Here is a 20,751-nt window from a genome sequence, read left to right on the forward strand (position 1 = left end):
TAAGGAATAAAAACAATGTACGTAGAGATAAGAATAATGAGGAAAGAAACCACAAGAATGTATACGTCTAAATGACTCATATGTGTCTGCACGTAATTATATGATATTTTTACTATATAAACTCTGTGTCTCTGCAAATAAAGTCAGAAGTATTTTTGCCTTGAGAAACGTCTCAGTGTGTCTTTGCTTCTCCGAGCTCGCACCCCCCCACCTGATTTGAACCTGCATGGAGATCAAGGCGTAAAGTGACCTCATTGCGATCACACATACAGTTATGCCAAGTGTCGGCAAAGGGTTAATTAAGTGCATATGAAAGTCGTGGCTCAGGTGCATGGCTCCAACACAAGCTGGAGACAGCAGTGTCCAGCAGTTACAACAACTATCTAATGCAACATTGCAGTGCTGTAACTTATCATATTTTGCTGTCTACAACCCAGATCACTGTGGATGTCGCAGGCTGGATTTGACTAGATGTACCACATCCTACCTGTTAGCCTATGTTCACATGGTGGTATATGTCGCTTACACACGCCAGGGGATCCTCCTGGAGCGGAATCACCGGCAAGAGCGTTGCCAACACTCTGGCAGGGGATTCTGCTCCTAGAGGTAGCCCTGTAACATCTAAATCCATATATGGACAGTGACGTCAGGGGCTCGTCCAGGAGCAGAATAACCAGCCAGAGCTTTGCCGACGCTCTGGCCCGGGGATTCCGCTCCTAGAGGTAGCTTCTGAAATCACTGTCCATATATGAAGCAGCACTCCAGCAAAGATTTCAAGAATCTCAGTGACTGCTTGACAAAGGCTGCATTAAGCAACAATGCATCATCTCTGTTTCACATATGGGAGAATAAATCTGGATTCTTGAAATCTTTGCTGGGGTGCTGATTCCTTTTCCCTTTTGCATCTACATTGTGGGCATCCATCAGTCGGATTCCTGGAAGCTGGCACCCATTTTGACCCTGGAGGTTTAGTTCTACTGTGCTGCACACATTTCTACTTTTTTTACTGTCCATATATGGAGAGTGACGTCATGGGCTCTTCCAGGAGAGGAATCCCCAGCAAGAGCCTTGCCGACGCTCTGGTACGTGTCTCCTGAGGATTACTATGAGAAACGCGCGTCTAGGCGCAGCACACGCTTAAAATAATCATCTTTTAAGGACAAGTAAGTCTCACTATATGGATGCTGTTCTACTTATAAAAAATATTTAAACAGCAGGTTATGCACAATACATGAATTGAAATAGTGATATATTCATCCCTGCGGCTTTTTGAATGCTTTTTATATACAGGGACTTTTTCTTATGTTACATATGGTTAGTTGCTCAGCGTAGAGGGATACTTAAACCTTGCTTATATTCTGACACAGACCTATATTTCTACTATAAATCCTGTTTCATGTTATAGATAATACCATATATGACATTCTTTAGTCCAGTACAATATAATAAGTGATGCAAATTGTTGATACCATTGTCCTTTGATATATTCTGTTGAAATGTTTATCTTGATGGTATGTAAACACTTATATTTTTAATATGAGAATTCAATAAAATATTTATACAATTTTAACTATATGGCTTCCATTTTGATTTCAAGCTCCTAATGTGGCTGGTTTTCTTTCTTAGTGGCTACCTGCTATAACAACCATATGTGTTAACAACGTATATGGACAACTATCTGCAAAAACTGTTAATGTTAATAAATTTAAGAACAATAAAAATATCAATTTCCTCTATAACGTGAATGGATCACCATTGGGTGAATCCACAACGAAAAAAGATTTATATATGTGAATAATAGATGTAATCTATTTATTCTTAATCAGTAGGCAAGGTGGTGAGGCTGGAGTTCCCTTTACATAGGCCGTCAGGACTTAACCCCTTAGTGACCACCAATACGCCTTTTCACGTTGGTCACTAAGGGGCCTTAGGCTAGGCTGACGCCTTTTCACGTTAGCCTAGTCTAAGTCCTGCACGGGTGTCCCGTGCAGGCAAGAGCCAGGGCTCTGCTGTCTGATGACAGCTGGGCTCCTGCTCCAACACCCACGATCGAAGTTTACTTTGATTGCGGCCGTTTAACCTGTTAAATGCCGCCGTCAATAGCAACCGCGGCATTTAACTTGTTTACAGAGGGAGTGAGCTCCCTGTCACCCATCGGCGGCCCGCAAATGCAATCGCGGGTCTCCGATGGGGTGTCATGGCAGCCGGGGGCTTGATAAAAGCCCCCAGGTCTGCCCTGGACATATGCCTATTAGGACGCACCGGAGGCACGTCCTAATAGATTGTCTGTCAGATTTACACTGACAGGCAATAATGCTCTGGTATACGAAGTATACAAACGCATTATAGCAGCGATCTGAAGATCGCACAGTAAAGTCCCCTAGTGGGACTAATGAAATAAGTAATAAATGTGAAATAAAGACTAATAACAAAAATTACAGTAAAAAAATAAATCCATTTTTTTCCATAAATTGGTTTTATTTAGTAAAAGTGTAAAAAATAAATAAAAGTACACATATATGGTATCGCCGCGACTGTAATGACTCAATTAATAAAGTTACTATGTAATTTAAACCGCAAGGTGAACACCGTAAAAAAAAAACGCAAAAAACAATGGCAAAATTGCAATTTTTTTCCATTGCCCCCCAAAAAAGTCATAATAAAAATGAATCAATTAGTCCCATGCACACCAAAACAGTACCAATCAAAACTACGTCTCGTCCCACAAAAAACAAGTCGAAAAAATCACTACATTGATGGAAAAATAAAAAAGTTACGGCTCTTGGAAAGCAACGATGCAAAAACAAATAATGTTAGTTCAAAAGTGTTTTTATTGTGCAAAAGTCGTAAAACATAAAAAACCTCTACATATGTGGTATCGCCGTAATCGTACCGACCCATAGAATAAAGGTAACATGTTATTTACGCTGCACAGAGAATGGCGTCAATTTAAAAACGCATAGAACAATGGTGGAATTTCAGTTTTTTTTTATAATCCTCCCAAAAAAAGTTAATAAAGGTTAATAAAAAAATTATATGTACCCTAAAATGGTGCTATTAAAAAGTACAACTAATCCCTCAAAAAACAAGTCCTCATACAGCTATGTAGACAAAAAAAAATAAAAAAGTTATAGCTCTTTGAATGTGATTGAGGAAGGGAAAGGGGGAAGAAAGTATGTGATCTGTAATTAAGAGTTAACTTTTATTGGTATACATTAAATGAACAATTGAGCTAAAAGTCCAATGGTGCACCAAGGTATGTGTGAGTGACCCCCAAACTCACATACCTGTGGGCCATGTGTAGTAAAGTATGGTATATGGATAATAAATGGAATGTGTTGCTGTCAACAGTGCTTCAGTGAGGGGAACACTATTGCGCTACCATGCTTGAAGTCTAAGACTGCAGCTATGCTAATATAAGGGCAATGGTGGCCGATAGCACTACCATGCGACTGTGCTGCAGCACAGTGTGAATGTGACCTTGCTATATACGCCCCCAGGTAAAGATCTAGGTGAACCAAAACCTGAGCGTGTGGCACAGTGATGGCTGCAGAGCTGTCAATTGTATAGCAATGTGATCGCCATGCTGAATGACATAGGACTTAGAGAAGGTAGAATAAATTTTATTATGAGTCAAAAGCAGTATGTGCAGATGTAAGGCAGTAGGTTGATCGTGTTGTGTTTCACATCTGCAGGAACAGCCGGGGTTGCCTAGCTGTGGCCGCGCTCAGCGTCAGCTGAGAGGCGGTAACGCAAAGCTCTGTCAGAGTGTGACTCAACTGTCAGTGGAGTCAGACTTGGCAAGTGTAATGGTTCTCAGAACGGAGCGATGCCTCCAGTGCTGAGAGATCAAGGAGCCCCTCAGGATGAGCTGTCCTGCAAGGCAGCAGCCCTGATCCAGTGAGTGCACCAATGACAGGACCGCTCGGTGAATTCACCGGCGGTCAGAAAGAGCGTAGCGGCTGGTGAGAGTTCACACCCAGCCGCTCAAAAATGACAGCGGGGTATGCTTGTGCTGACAGCACGTTGGTGCTGTGAGCCCAATGACAAGACCGCACGGTGGGTTCACCAGCGGTCAAAAGGAACGTAGCGGCTGGTGGGAGCTGACACCCAGCTGCTCAGGAGTAACAGCAGGGTGTGCTGCGCTAATAGCACGCTCGTGCTGTAAGTTAAACAGCCGGCTGCTGTCAGCAATGCAGTGAAAGCAATCGGTAGCAAATGAGCCTAGATATGGCAACTATGGCCCTAAGTGCACCAGTGGACATTAAAATTATAGAGCACCCGACGCGCGTTTCGCCAGCATTCTGGCTTCTTCTAGGGGTGGGGGACCGCCATTGAACTGCCCTATAAATTTTTTATATCTTTTTGATCATGGCCAACATTACGGACCAGTTAAAATATAGAATGCAACGTCAGAAGGAAGACGTTACAAGTGTCTTTTCAGGTAATCAAGTTCACAGCCAGGGGACACTACCGGCTGAAATGCATATAGATGATCTTCTCAAAAAATTCAAGAACCTACAAATTAGGCAGGTCCAATCAACATGGACTAAATCAACGCTCGAACAATATCTGGAGCAAGGTCTAATATCCAGGGGTCTCCGCATCCCACTCTTTCCCTCATACGAATTGTCTAAACCAGGGTTAAAGGAGAGATGGGAATCAGCACTGTCAGAGTGCTCTAGAACACTCATGGGCATTCTGATTGAGGATGAGACACATATTTTGAACACTGTAGAGAAGGACCTCGATGCCCTTACTCCCAATTTGGAGAGCCATGAGAGCTCTGTACAATTCACGGAAGCATTTAAAAGAACAATGGATCATATTGATCAGATAGAGAGTAAGGTCAAGAATAGAAAGAGGAAGAAATACTCACGTGATAAGGCGGATTACTCCAGAGGTGAGATTTATGACTGGGGCAAAACAAAATCTCTAAGGCTTAACAAAACTCAATACAATAGGGTAAACAATACTGAACCCAGTGACCCACATGACTTCTCGGACACCGGGACTGATGGCACGGATATCTCGGATTCTGATCTAGATCCACCACAGTCCCAGGGTAGATACCCCATAAGACACAAAAACCCGTCTAAGAAACCTGATGATCATACCGAGGTCCCTTTTTTACGGGACAGAGGGAGGTGGGGTTTCAGGGGCTCCCAAGCAGGGAGAGGAGGTCATCGGAGAACCTACAAGAAATAAATATCAACCCTGTTGATGCACGTGAGAATTGTCTCAGAGTCATCAATCTTTCCAAACATGTACTGACTAACTCACAAATCTCAGTCCTCAAAAAAGGCTTCAATTACTGTGTAACCACAAAATTAAATAAATTTACAGTCATTAAGGATCTCCATTTGTTTGGACGAAAACTTTATTATCAAAAACTCTACAATAAATCAATCACTCATATACATAATGATCCAATCAACACAGGGAATGTGGAATCTCTATCGTATGTAGAACAGAATACCCTTAGGGATTTGGAGGAATTACTTGCTGAAAATTCAGCAACAGTTGAGGGTAACGAAATGGGTTCTTCAACTCCTCATAAATTCAAGAAGAAACTCCAATCCAAAAATCGCGCCATGCCCCAACTTGACAGCTGCCCGGCGATTAAAGTTTTCATAGATTTAGTAACACATGATCTATTGTCATTGCCCACCACTTGCCCATCTAACAATATCAGTCCAAACGAAGAAAGGGCCTTACAAGAAATGAAAAAATGGGAGGATGTGGTTTTTAAAAACTCAGATAAAGGGGGCAATGTGGTCATATGGTCTAAGGATCAGTATCTACATGAGGCGAAGAGACAACTGATGGACAAGGCATGCTATCGCCCATTATGGGGTGACCCCACCTCACAGTTTGTCAATGATTATAACGACATGATTTCAGAGGGTTTTGAACGAGGTGCAATTACGGCTACTGAGAGGGATTTTCTCAAAGTACAAAACCCTAGGATCTCCACATTTTACCTCCTTCCTAAGATTCACAAGAATTCCACTAACCCCCCGGGGAGGCCCATTGTCTCTGGTGTGGGAAATTTGACCGAAAATTGTAATCACTGGTTGGACCATGAATTGCGTGAACTTGTCTACCAGTTGCCTTCCCACACCAGGGACACTATGCAGATCCTCAAGGATCTGGATGGTAGTACCTTGGAGGTGACTGACTGGCTGGCTACCTGTGACGTGGAGTCCTTGTACACCAGTATTGACCACGACACAGGTTGCAGCGCAGTGGAATTCTTCTTATTAAGGAAGGATGATTACAGTCCGATACGCAGGGCTTTCGTCTTACGCGCACTGAGGTTCATCCTCAAACACAATTATTTTGTTTTTGATGGACGCTTTTACTTACAAGTGCGCGGAACGGCGATGGGAGCAGCAGTAGCACCAACTTTCGCAAATCTCTACCTTGGCTGGTGGGAAGAAACATTTGTCTTTTGTCCCTCAATGGATCAATTTACAGCTAACATCAATGTGTGGCGGCGTTACATTGATGACATTATGTTCATCTGGAACGGTCCCGCCAGTGATCTGGAAAACTTCGTAAAAATTCTTAACACCAACAATTTCAATTTAAAATTGACTACTAATTACGACCAACACTCAATCCCTTTTCTGGATGTGAGGATCTTTGTGAACGAACATGGAATCATTGAGACAGACCTCTTTCGTAAGGAGACGGCCACTAACAGCCTTCTGGACGCCACAAGTGCTCATTCTAATAGTACTATCAAAGGGATCCCTAAAGGGGAATTTTTGCGTCTTAGACGGAACTGTTCAACCTTTCAGCTCTTTAAAACAAGGGCTGCTGAATTGAAAAATAGACTGTCAGTGAGAAATTACTCTAACAAAAGTATCAAAAGGGCATACAATTGGGCATTGAGAACTGAGCGTCAAACGCTGTTGGTCCCAAAGGTGAAGGTAGATGTGGGACATGAACAACCACGTTTCATCACAGATTTCCATCAGAATTGGGATGAAATGAATAACGCCCTTAACCGCCATTGGAATATTTTGCTCAGTGACCCCACATTGAAGAACCTTTTGGGAAACAGAGTGTCTCTGGGATATAGAAAGGGCAAGACAATTTCGAACATGTTAGTACGGAGCCACTTCTCAAGATCTAACAGTACCAAGACCATCCCGAACCCTGGATTTTACCCCTGCAAAATGTGCAGGGCCTGTAGAATCTTGGTACAAAAAAGAGATTTCATAGATGCACATGGAACCCGGCATAGCATCAGGGACCACATCAGGTGTGACACACCAGGTGTGATCTATTGTCTTGAATGCCCTTGTGGCCTCAAATACATTGGCAAAACAGTGAGAGAATTACGCATCCGTATCAGGGAACACATCAACTCTATCATCAATTATGACAAGAATCTTACTGATTGTCAGTCGAGAAATAAACCATTCTGCCCTACCCCAATAGCCAGACACTTTAAAATTAAACATAATTTGAATTGGACCACTCTCAAAGGCTGGGCTATATGCCAAATACGGTTGGGCATTAGAAGGGGAGATTTAGATCTGGCACTGCTCAAAAAAGAAAGCGAATGGATCTTCAATTTCAATTCAGTTAATCCATTTGGACTGAATGAGAACTTTGGGTTCGGTTGTTTTCTCTGATAATTGACCAAGTTCCAAATGTGCGTAGGACCCTCTGATTAATTAAAATTTGTATAAAACCAAAATTTTTTTTGAAAGGTGATTTTGGAAAGTTTTTGGAAAATAATTATCATAAATATTTTGAAGTTTAGGTTTAAATTTAATAATTCAGATATCATAACACATATTTTTGTGGTACATATTGAGTGGGTCATTTTCAAAATTCAAAAATTCTTATATACATCAATTCATTTATTTATTTACTTTATATTTCTTCTTTTGGAATTGTTCTGGCCCATTAAGATCCAGTTGATCTTTAATTTGATACTTGGTAATTTTTCAAGTGTAACCTGATATGAGCAGTTACAACCTTTTGCTCTTTACTCAATTGTTCATTCATTCAATTTGACCTGCATTCTCTTCCTGACCTATGATTGGCTGGCCTGGATGTCAATCACTCTCTGCCCTATTTATAGGGCAGTTCAATGGCGGTCCCCCACCCCTAGAAGAAGCCAGAATGCTGGCGAAACGCGCGTCGGGTGCTCTATAATTTTAATGTCCACTGGTGCACTTAGGGCCATAGTTGCCATATCTAGGCTCATTTGCTACCGATTGCTTTCACTGCATTGCTGACAGCAGCCGGCTGTTTAACTTACAGCACGAGCGTGCTATTAGCGCAGCACACCCTGCTGTTACTCCTGAGCAGCTGGGTGTCAGCTCCCACCAGCCGCTACGTTCCTTTTGACCGCTGGTGAACCCACCGTGCGGTCTTGTCATTGGGCTCACAGCACCAACGTGCTGTCAGCACAAGCATACCCCGCTGTCATTTTTGAGCGGCTGGGTGTGAACTCTCACCAGCCGCTACGCTCTTTCTGACCGCCGGTGAATTCACCGAGCGGTCCTGTCATTGGTGCACTCACTGGATCAGGGCTGCTGCCTTGCAGGACAGCTCATCCTGAGGGGCTCCTTGATCTCTCAGCACTGGAGGCATCGCTCCGTTCTGAGAACCATTACACTTGCCAAGTCTGACTCCACTGACAGTTGAGTCACACTCTGACAGAGCTTTGCGTTACCGCCTCTCAGCTGACGCTGAGCGCGGCCACAGCTAGGCAACCCCGGCTGTTCCTGCAGATGTGAAACACAACACGATCAACCTACTGCCTTACATCTGCACATACTGCTTTTGACTCATAATAAAATTTATTCTACCTTCTCTAAGTCCTATGTCATTCAGCATGGCGATCACATTGCTATACAATTGACAGCTCTGCAGCCATCACTGTGCCACACGCTCAGGTTTTGGTTCACCTAGATCTTTACCTGGGGGCGTATATAGCAAGGTCACATTCACACTGTGCTGCAGCACAGCCGCGTGGTAGTGCTATCGGCCACCATTGCCCTTATATTAGCATAGCTGCAGTCTTAGACTTCAAGCATGGTAGCGCAATAGTGTTCCCCTCACTGAAGCACTGTTGACAGCAACACATTCCATTTATTATCCATATACCATACTTTACTACACATGGCCCACAGGTATGTGAGTTTGGGGGTCACTCACACATACCTTGGTGCACCATTGGACTTTTAGCTCAATTGTTCATTTAATGTATACCAATAAAAGTTAACTCTTAATTACAGATCACATACTTTCTTCCCCCTTTCCCTTCCTCAATCATATGACTTTATTGGGTGGTGCACACCTATGTGATCTCTTGACAATGTTGTGTGATAGGTGGTCTTCCACACATTTCCTAGCTCTTTGAATGCAACTATAGAAAAACAAATAAAATAGCTTGGTCATTAGGGCCTAAAATGGGCTGGTCACTAAGGGGTTAAGGAACGCTGGTTGCTGTAGCAACCCAATGCAACTGGCAGCTCAGAGGAGGAGAGTAGCTGCCAAGAGTCATCGCTTTAGCGGGGAGAGGTGAGTGAGCTTGCCAAGCAACCTGACGCGGCCTACAGCTGCTATAACCGGCTGCCATAACCGGAGGAAATTTTTTTCACTGTGGCAAATTGATCAAGCATAGATGACCAAGAGGTAGTATAAAGTTAGACAGAAATGTATAAAGGTGCGCCAAATTTGTCATCCAGCTTGAGCCACTGTGATAAATTTGGCACATCTAATCTAATTCTAAGCAGCCTGAATTTAAGACATTATTAGTAAATTTGTCATCTAGTGCTGTTGAAACTGATGACTGTGCTGTATCTAACACAGTGAAGGAGGACTCAAAGTGCTCAGTACAGGGGTAGTAGTTAAAGAGGCTCTGTCACCAGATTTTGCAACCCCTATCTGCTATTGCAGCAGATAGGCACTGCAATGTAGATTACAGTAACGTTTTTATTTTTAAAAAACGAGCATTTTTGGCCAAGTTATCACCATTTTTGTAGTTATGCAAATGAGGCTTGCAAAAGTCCAAGTGGGTGTGTTTAAAAGTAAATGTCCAAGTGGGCGTGTATTATGTGTGTACATCGGGGCGTTTTTAATACTTTTACTAGCTGGGCGCTCTGAAGAGAAGTAACATCCTCTTCTCTTCAGAACGCCCAGCTTCTGACAGTGCAGATCTGTGACATCACTCACAGGTCCTGCATCGTGACGGCCACATCGGCACCAGAGGCTACAGTTGATTCTGCAGCAGCATCAGCGTTTGCAGGTAAGATCGACTTACCTGCAAACGCTGATGCTGCTGCAGAATCAACTGTAGCCTCTGGTGCCGATGTGGCCGACACGATGCAGGACCTGTGAGTGACGTCACAGATCTGCACTGTCAGAAGCTGGGCGTTCTGAAGAGAAGAGGATGTTACTTCTCTTCAGAGCGCCCAGCTAGTAAAAGTATTAAAAACGCCCCGATGTACACACATAATACATGCCCAGTTGGACTTTTACTTTTAAACACACCCACTTGGACTTTTGCAAGCCTCATTTGCATAACTACAAAAATGGTCATAACTTGGCCAAAAATGCTCGTTTTTTAAAAATAAAAACGTTACTGTAATCTACATTGCAGCGCCTATCTGCTGCAATAGCAGATAGGGGTTGCAAAATCTGGTGACAGAGCCTCTTTAAGATAGGTAGCTGTTATTGGGGTGCTTTGGCTTATACTGGCTGGCTGTTATGGGGGTCCTCTAGCTAGTGAAGAGAAAAATAGCTGTCAGAGGTGCTGACAACTACCATGACAGCCTCTTTCCTCTCTCCATTGGCAGAATACAAGCATGGTAAAAAAAAAACACCACATGTATTCTGTGTATCCAGTGAGAGAAGCTAGATTTTACTTGATTTCTCTATGCCTGTTATCCTCTATTTACAAACAATACCCACTTGTAAAGGGAGTTTTCTGTGTTATTGATTCACTTCCTTCCCAATTATTGGCCCGAGTATACAGGGCAGCGATCAGCTAACAAGCGAGCAAATGCTTGTTCGTCAGCTGATCACATCTTTTTTTTAAACATAATTTTATTAGTTTTGGAGAAACACAAATGATAGACGATCTTACATTTAGAATCAATACGTATCTAAAAGCATTTCGTATGCTGTTCTATATGTCACACGCCGTAATAAATGCTATGCTCTCCTGGTGTCACAGAATAAAAGGGTTAACAAAATAAACAAGTGAAAATAAAACAAGTAAAGAAAAATATAAACAGTAAATAAACAGGTGATCTTCACATTGTATTAGTAATGGATACATTTCTGTAATCATAGTTACATAGTTAATACGGTTGAAAAGTTCACCCAAGGCATAGAAAAAAGGGAATGAATGAAACAAGAATTCTACACATTGACATAGGAGCTAATATTTTTTTGTTCTAGGAAATTATCTAATCCTTTTTTAAAGCCATCTACTGTCCCTGCTGTGACCAGCTCCTGCGGTGACTATTCCATAGATTCACAGTTCTCACAGTAAAGAAGGCTTGTCGCCTCTGCAGGTTGAACCTTTCTTTTTCAGACGGAGGGAGTGCCCCCTTGTTTTTGAGGGGGTTTTACATGGAACGGGATTTCACTATGTTTCTTGTATGTGCCATTAATATATTTATATAAGATAATCATGTCCCCCCTTAGTCGTCTCTTTTCAAGGCTAAATAGGTTTAATTCTTTTAATCTTTCCTCATTACTTAGATTCTCCATGCCCCTTATTAGTTTAGTTGTACATATACAGGTAGAAACATATCTGGCAAGGACACAACTTTGTTTCTAATTATGTAATACGGTTTTGTTATAGGAGGTTAGCCATCTAGTAAATTTTTTAATGAACTGAGAGTATTTGTTAAAGGCAAAGCCTATAGTCTTTTCTAATATGCAGTTTTTATGAATTGATTATTTCTGCTAGGGGCGAGGGATTAGGATTTTTCCATTATTTTGCAATCTTAGACCTAGTAACAATAATAGGCTAATACCGTTCTGTGTTCATGAAGAAATAAATCTAGGTTTAGTGAAAGAAGACATTGACCATGTGAAAGTAAAATTGGACATCCACAAATTTGAGCTTAAAGGTTGCCAATTGCTTCCCATAAAGGGGCTATTACCCAACACTCCCACTCCCATGTTTCAAATCTGCGTTGCTTTCCTTACAACGCCAACAATTAGATGATGTCCCTTGGAAAAATGTTGACAGTTTTTGAGGAGTAAGGTACAATCTGTAAATTATTGTTCTAGAATTTTCTAAATAATTAGAGCATTTTGACATTTGAGAAATGAGGCAAAAGGAATCTTGCTATTGTTTAGGGGAAATAGAGGTCCCTAAATCTTTCCCAATTTTGGGAGAAAGGCAAGTGAGAAGGAGCATTAGATTGTAATAGTATGTGGTAACTTGTAGATAACTTTTAGTTTGGGGAGATGTGTTGTGCAGCAGATTAGAGAGCGGAGATAAAGTGCAAGTAATTGGGACATGTTGGGTGGACACCACATGTCTAATTTGTAGGTATTTCAAAAATACCTTATGTGGTATATTGTATTTTTCTTTTAGTGAATTGAAAGTATCAAGTTCTGATTGGTCAAAAAGGTCACCAATTTTAATTTTGGTGTACCCAAATGTCAAATTTTAGGTTGGGAATATTTAATTCTAAGCTGTAGAAGGGGATATGAGAAAATGAGTAGTTAATTAGTTTGTTTTTTTAATTGTAAACAACTGGAAAGGTCCCTAATTACTCCAATAGTGGGGGGAATAGTCGATGGTAGACTTTTTTTAAACGAGGTTTGAGCGTATATGTAAGAAGAGAAGGAATACGTATTGGGTAAATTATTTTCTATTTGAATCTAATGTTTTGTAGGGTCAGCTAGCTAGAGGTACCACATTTGGTCAACAATACAAGCCCTGTAGTATTGTACTATAGAGGGGCAAGCGGATCACATCTTTTATGCAGCCTGTAAAATCATCGTTGTTGGCAGCATATCTCCCTGTGTGAACAAGGGTTGTGCTGTCGACAATGATGCAAACTGATGGGATCTGAACAATCATATTAATGATTGTTCAGTCCATATACACTATTGCATCAGCAGGTGTAAAGAGCCTGTTAACGTGCGCCAATTGACTTGGTATTTCCTCGCTCAATCGGTACTCGTTATGGGCAGGATCTGCCCGTGTAAACCCACCCTTAGTATATAAGCAAAGGTTCACTAAAATGTAATAAGGCTACAACTTACCTTTAAATTCCAGTCCTCTGAGCTGAAATGTGACAAATCCATTTCCAGTTTCAACTAAGTGGACAAATGCATTTAAATAATCTGATGCTAGGATAAAACAGTCACCTGAGGCATAGTTGCCCCATCTTCCCAATGTTAAATCTCCACACAGGGAATGCTGAAGTGATCTTGCAAGATGTTCATAGAATACTGAATTCAAATTATCATTATCATTTCCTGGGAATATAACAATAATATTAAATAAATACATTTCTTAAACAAATCTCCCTAGCTTAACACAGACACGTTCCTTAATTTCTACAGGTTAACGACTAATATTTAATACATAACAAAACTAAACCCCCGGGTGAAATTTTACATGTTTTACATTTCTTCCTCTTGTTGTAGAGCATTCAAAAGTTTGACAACTATCACTGTGAAACACTTCCTCTACTCATGATGGAATCTCCTTCCCTCCACATGCAAATGATGACTCTGGTGTTCTAGGAATTAAAGTTCAATGTGCCAATTGTATTCAGACATGTTATGTATTAATTGTGCATATGCTATGTCGTCCAGAATTTTCTAGTTACACCCCTGTCTAGTTGCACATCTTTGTACCTTCTACAGCATTCATATTACAGTGCAGGACTCAAAACTCTACTAAGACATTGGCTTACATAATAATCTACAGGCAAACATTTTTATTATTTTTATTATGGCATGTTATATTTCTTTTTTTATGGGGGAAAGCTGGCACCATTTTGGTGAAGACGGACCACACTGCAAGTAAGGTGCGTATGTGTATGCGCGTGAGGGTGTTTTGCATGTTTAGGGGGTTTGTGTGTGTGGGGGGGGGGGTTGTGTTTGGTTGGGGTTTGTGTGTGTTGGGGGTTTGTGTGTGGCGCAGCTGCATGTGTGGGGGGTTTGTGTATGCGGGGGAGGTTGTGCATGTGGCGGGTATGAGTTGTGTGTGGGGGGTTACCTGTGTGTGTGGAGGGGTACATGTATGTATGCGCGCGTGTTTGTGTGTGTGTGTGGGGGGTACGTGTGTGTGTGTAGGGGGGTAAGTTTGGGGTGGGTTTTTCTGGAGCCGCTGCATGTTTGGGAGGGTTTGTGTGGGATGGTGGGTGTGCGGGGGCGTACTTGTAGGACTAAGTGTGTGTGTGGGGGGAGTACGTGTGGGGGCAAGTGTGTGTGTTGGGATACATTTGTGTGGGGGGAGTACTTGTGTGTGTGTGTGTGTGGTGTGTTGGGGGGCTGGTGTGTTGTTTTTTTTGGAGCGGCTGCATGTGTGGGGGAGGTTTGTGGGGGAAGCTCCTTAATTATTAATAACTTAATATTTCAGCTGCATCTCTAGTTCCCGACCCAGTTCATTGACCTCTAAATTCTTTTGCGGTGCAAGGGAGTAGACAGATGTTTACTGTAGGCGAATATTTTTATTTTTCATATTACTAACTTTATTTTTTTTGTTTTGCCCGTTCCCCTGGACCTATTGGACTACATCAAAGATTCGGTGGACTACTGCGATGATCTACGTTTATTTTATTTTTTTAATAAATAAAATGGTTAACAAGGCTCTTGTGGGGGAGTTTTTATTTCAATAAAAAAATATTTTCTTATGTCTCTGTGTTTTTTTAATACTTTATTAGCACCTTAGAAATGGCAGTTGTCTGATTGACAATGTTCATTAATAAGGCGGGGCTTAGTGTTAGCCAGTAAAAAGGTTAGCAGTAACCCCCCATTATTACCCTGGTACCCACCACCACCACCACCACCAGGGGTAACGGGAAGAGCTGGGTACAGTTCAGTACCCGACCATCTGTAGTGATGGCCGCAGGCTGGTATTAAAAGGGCCAAAAACCGTGGCCCTTCCCACCCTGGTTTTGCTAGGCTGCGGCTGCTTTATTGTATCGGGCTGGTTATGAAATATGGGGGGACCCCATGTCGTTTGTTTTTAAAGAAAAAATCAATAAATAATTGATGAAAATGATGTGGTGTCCCCCTCATTTTCATAACCAGCCAGATACAACACAGCAGCAGCCTAGCATTACCAGGGTGGGAAGGGCCACTGTTTATGGCCCTTCCCAGCCTAATAATACCAGCCTGCGGCCACCCCGGTGCCCGACCATCGCTACAGATGGTCTGGTACCGGATTATACCTGGGTCTTCCCGATACCCCTGCTGGTGGTGGGTACTGGGGTAATAATTAGGGGGGTTAGTGCTAGCCTTTTTACTGGCAAACACTAAGCCCCGCATTAGTAATGGAGGTCGTCAAACAGACAACTGCCATTACTAAGGTGCTAATAAAGTATTAAAAAACATAGACACAACTCCCTGTTCACACAGAGATTTTTGGTGTGGAAATAGCATTGGAATCAGCGCCATAAAACCCCCGAAATTGCCCTGCATTGATTTCAATGTGATGCAGAGGCGTCTTCTTCCCGGGCGGATTTGGCCGCTCGTGGGGAAAAAAGCGGTGTGTCCTTTCTTATCGCAGCTTCCGCCTCTGACCTCCTATTGAAAATAATGGGAGGCAGAGAAAAAACCTGGCGCTCGTTTCCAAGCTTTTTTCGTGGTGTTTTTTGCTCGCACCGAAAACCACGTCCGAAAAAAAATTTTTTTCTACCTGCAATAAACTGTGTGAACAGGGCCTAAGGATGTATACACACAATGCAGTATTTCCTCGTTTTTCCCACGTGGCCGAAAAGCACATCGAAAAATGCATGCGTTTTACGGCAATTTTTTCGATGCGGTTTTTGGCCGCGTCACAAAAATATGTGCACCCGTAATTATGGGAGCGTTGCTAGGCGGCATCAGTAAATAGTCACTGTCCAGGGTGCTGAAAGAGTTAAACGATCAGCAGTAACTGTTTCAGCACCCTGGACAGTGACTTCTGATCACAATATAGATCAACCTGTAAAAAAAAAAGACGTTCATACTTACCCAGAACTCCCTGCTTCTTCCTCCAGTCCGGCCTCCTGGGATGACATTTCAGCCTATGTGACTGCTGCAGCCAATCACAGACTGCAGCGGTCACATGGACTGGGAGGTCGGACTGGATGTCAAAAGAGGGACGCGTCACCAAGACAACGGCCGGGTAAGTATGAATTTCTTTTACTATTTCTGCGGAAAGGGCTGTCCCTTCTCTCTATCCTGCACTGATAGAGAGAAGGGCTGCCGATTACTGCAGTGTAATTTTGCAGCGAAAACGTGCCCGTAAATACGGGTGGAATATGGGTGACACCGGACCCGTATTTACGGGCACGGGTCCGTAAATACTGGTGCAATACGGGTCGAATACGTGTGACCAAGGACCCGTATTTACGCCAGTATTTACGGGAGGACAAAAATACGTTCGTGTGCATGAGGCCTAAAGGTGTGTACAAACGTTTTTTACAAGATTTATTTGGAATGGTAAAAGGGCGAGAGTTGCAGCGAAAACATTGCATCTGCCTGTAGATAAAGGAGGTTTGAGTTATCCGAATATTACAGCTTACTATTATGCAACCATTCTGGAACAACTGAAACACTTGTGGATAGGTGACTAAACGTTGCGTGGATGTTGAGGCTCACATATTGAAATGCCCTGACTTAAGAGTTGTGTTGGGCTCTTCTAGGATGGGGGAACGTATGTTTGGCAATTTACCACCCACAATTAAAGTGACTCTCCAGGTGTAGAAAGGATTGTCTAATAATGCCTCTTTTCTCCCACTTAGGCATAGTATTGTTTCTTTAGATATGGTGCAGCGCTGTATCCCTAACTTGAATTTCTCTGACTGGATTACTAAGGGTGTTGTCTCATTGGATCTATTGTATGAAAACTATCTTTTATTATCCTTTTCTACTCTAACTTCCAGGTATAATCTACACCCTAAGGATTTGTATAAGTATCTCCAGTCAAGGCATTTTCTTTCTTCTATTAAACTTGAATCTACCGGCCCTCTTTCCAGTTATGAGCAATACTTTTACAATCCTAAACTGACGTCCAAGGGTATATCTAAAGCCTATGGGGTGATCCACCAACAGGAAACTTCTCTCTCTACACTTAATTTTGTATAAAAATGGGAATTGGAACTAGGGTGCTCATTTAGTTCTAAACAATGGGAGGCGGCATTTCCAATTTGCTCCAAGTCGTCTCGTTGTGTGAATCATCTGGAAGCTTCACGGAAGCTGCTATATAGATGGTACATGACTCCATACTGCTTGTCCAAATTATTCCCCAACGTTTCTCACAATTGCTGGAGCTGTCAAGATTCCATTGGTTCTCTATTACATGTATGGTGGAGGTGTGCTCTCATTATCCCCTTCTGGACGGAGATACAAACATTGTTAAATGATATACTTGGCTTTCCTGTTCCTTGAGAAGCTCTACTTTCCCTGAAATTAGATGATCTTTGTAATGAGAACAGTACGATTATAGTTCATGTGCTGACAGTAGCAAGAACAAGTATTGCCCAGACATGGAAAAGTACTTCTATTCCAGATAGAGTAGAAATTAGAGGTTCAATATAATTGTATTATGGAACATTTAATTTCAATGAGACTACATGTATTACAGATATTCATTTACAAATGGTCAAAGTGGCTTGACTTTAATGCTCTGCAGTTTCCTTCATAGCTTGGTAACGATCTTCTAGAAGTGCTTTAGGTTTGGCATTATAGTACACTAGATCCATTGGCAGGGATTATGCATGTTACTGACAATGTTATTGTTTTTGTTAAAGTTTATGTTCGATTATTGGATGTCCGTAATCCTTATTAATTGTATTATTGGAGGTCATGTAATACATTCTAGTCACTTTAACTAACTTTGTCCATATTACTGTATTAGCAATGATATATTACTGTGAATCCTTTATCCTTAACCCTTTAATGACCAGGCCATTTTGCGCGTTAATGACCAAGGATTATTTTTAGTTTTTTCACGGTCGCATTCCATGAGTCGTAACGTTTCTTTCATTCCGTCGACATAGCCGTATAAGAGCTTGTTTTTTGCGGGACGAGTTGTATTTTATAATTGTACCATTTTTAGATGCTTATAATATATCAAATAACTTTTATTAACTTTATTTTGGGAGAGAATTGAAAATAAGCAGCTATTACAGCATTGATTTTCACGTTATAAATTTTTGCCGTTTACTATGCAGCGTAAATAACATGTTAACTTTATTCTATGGGTCGGCACGATTAAGGGGATACCAAATATGTAAAGGTTTTATATGTTTTCCTACGTTTGCGCAATAAAAACCCTTTTAGAAAAAAATTACTTGTTTTTGCATCGCCGCATTCCAAGAGCCGTAACTTTTTATTTTTCTGTCAATGTGGCCGTATGTGGGCTTGATTTTTGCGGGCCAAGGTGTAGTTTTCATTAGTACTATTTTGGGGTACATAGGACTTATAGATTAACTATTACTTAATTTTTTATGGGGGGAATGGGAGAAAAGAGAGAATTTTGCCGTTGTTTTTTTGCGTTTTCTTTGGACGTCGTTTATCCGGCGGTTTAATTAATTTGTTCATTTTATTGTTTAAGTCGGTATGATCACGGTGATACCATATAAGTGTATGTGTTATTTGTTTTAACACTTTTACTAAATAAAACAACTTTTTAGTTATATTTTATTTTGACTGTAAAAATTTTTTTTTTCTTCACAAACTTTATTTAACTGCTTTACATTTTTTTTTTTTGTCTCACCAGGGGACTTCACTATGCGATCTGCTGATCTCATATATAATGCTTTGGTATACTTAGTATATCAAAGCATTATTGCCTGTCAGTGTAAAACTGACAGCCAATCTATTAGGCCATGCCTCCGGCATTACCTAACAGGCATTTGCTGAAGACAGACCTGGGGGCCTTTGTTAGGCCCCCGGCTGCCATGGAAACCCGACGGCGACCCGCAATTTCTTTGCGGGGTCGCCGATGGTGTGACAGAGGGAGCTCCTTCCCTCTGTCAAACACATTAGATGTCGCTGTCGCTATTGACAGCGGCATTTAATGGGTTAAACTGCCGGAATCGGAGCGCGCTTCGATTCCGGCAGTTGTGGCAGGAGCCAGGCTGTGCATAACATCTGTGCTCCTGGCGCTAATCGCGTGGGTACACTATTCGTCCTCCTGCGCGAGCTAGCAGCTGCAGAGGACGGATATATCCGTCCTTCGGCGTTAAGAGGTTAATGGTAATTTGAGAAGTTTGAGGAAAAAACTGATGTCCCTGGCGCTGCTAACTGGTAAAACACTTCTTGAGTAGTGAGGATTTAAAACAAGCAAATGTAATATGATATTCAGAACCCAGGCTGCAGCAATATTTTAAAACACGCTTTTAAGGATGTTATGCTCCTAACACAACCAACCAGATCAGCAGAACTAATCACCTATCTGTGGCTTTTTTACTATATCATTTGATGCACTATATGTGCTTTGTGTTTTTTTCTCCTCTACTGTTTAGCGTTATCGTTTATTTGCATACTTGTATAACATTCTCGACCTCTCATGCTTATGTACAAATCCGTAATCTTGTTTTATTTTGTATAATTTCTTTTGCTGTTTTTAAAAAAAATTCAATAAACAATTTGTCTCAAAAAATGCTCGCTACACCCTTTAATAAATGCCTTGAGGGGTGTAGTTTCCAAAATGGGGTCACTTCCCAGGGTTTTCTTTTATTATTTCACATCAGAGCCTCTGCAATTGTGAACCAATACATTGTAAGTCGCCAAACGAGGGCCTCACTTTCGCATTGAACTTTTTCACTCCTGAGCCCTAACGAATGTCCAGGCAGGCAAAAGATTAGGGCCACATGTAGGGTGTTTCTAAAACCGGGAATCACAGCATAATAGAGAGCTGTCTTTTTATGACGGCACAAACTGGGCACCATATATTGGCATATCTATGGAAAAATTGCCATTTTCACTCTGCATCATCGAATGTACACTAATTTCTGGAAACACCTGTGGAGTTAACATGCTCACTACACCCCTATGTGAATACCTTAAAGGTGTGTAGTTTCCAAAATGAGGTCACTTCTTGGGGGTTTCCACTCTTTTTGTCTTTGCAAATGGTTTTGCAAATCCGACATAGCGCCCAGAAACCAATCTGCACTCCAAAAACCAAATGGCGCTCCTTCCCTTCTGAGCCCTACCGTGTGCCCAAACAGCAGTTTGTTATCAAATATGGGTTATTGCGGTACTCGGGAGAAATTGCTCTACAAATGTTGGGGCACATTTTCTACTTTATTTGTTGATAAAATGAAAAATGTTGCTCTAAATCTACATCTTATTGAAGAAAAGGTGCATCTTTACTTTCACAGCGCAATTCTAATAACATTTATGAAACACCCGTGGGGTCAAAATTCTCACTACACCCCTAGATTAAATCTTTATGGCTGCAGTTTCCAAAATCGTGTCTTTTTTGGGGCGTTTACTTTGTTTTGGCATCACAAGACCTCTTCAAACCTGACAGGGTGCCTAAAATATAATCTAATAAAAAGGAGGCCACAAAATCCATTAGGT

General features: G+C 41.6%; 1 protein-coding gene across 5 annotated transcripts in view; it reads right to left on the reverse strand.

The window, feature by feature from the left end:
- Positions 1–20,751, reverse strand: part of PCNX2 (pecanex 2) — a 934,799-nt gene that overhangs the window by 233,852 nt on the left and 680,196 nt on the right. For all 5 annotated transcript variants that reach the window (XM_075862603.1, XM_075862600.1, XM_075862601.1 and 2 more), the window contains exon 24: positions 13,267–13,482. In XM_075862603.1, the coding sequence (XP_075718718.1) occupies positions 13,267–13,482 (216 nt within the window). The remainder of the gene's footprint in view (positions 1–13,266; positions 13,483–20,751) is intronic.

Source organism: Rhinoderma darwinii, chromosome 4, assembly GCF_050947455.1.
Source record: "Rhinoderma darwinii isolate aRhiDar2 chromosome 4, aRhiDar2.hap1, whole genome shotgun sequence".
Taxonomy (NCBI): Eukaryota; Metazoa; Chordata; class Amphibia; order Anura; family Rhinodermatidae; genus Rhinoderma; species Rhinoderma darwinii.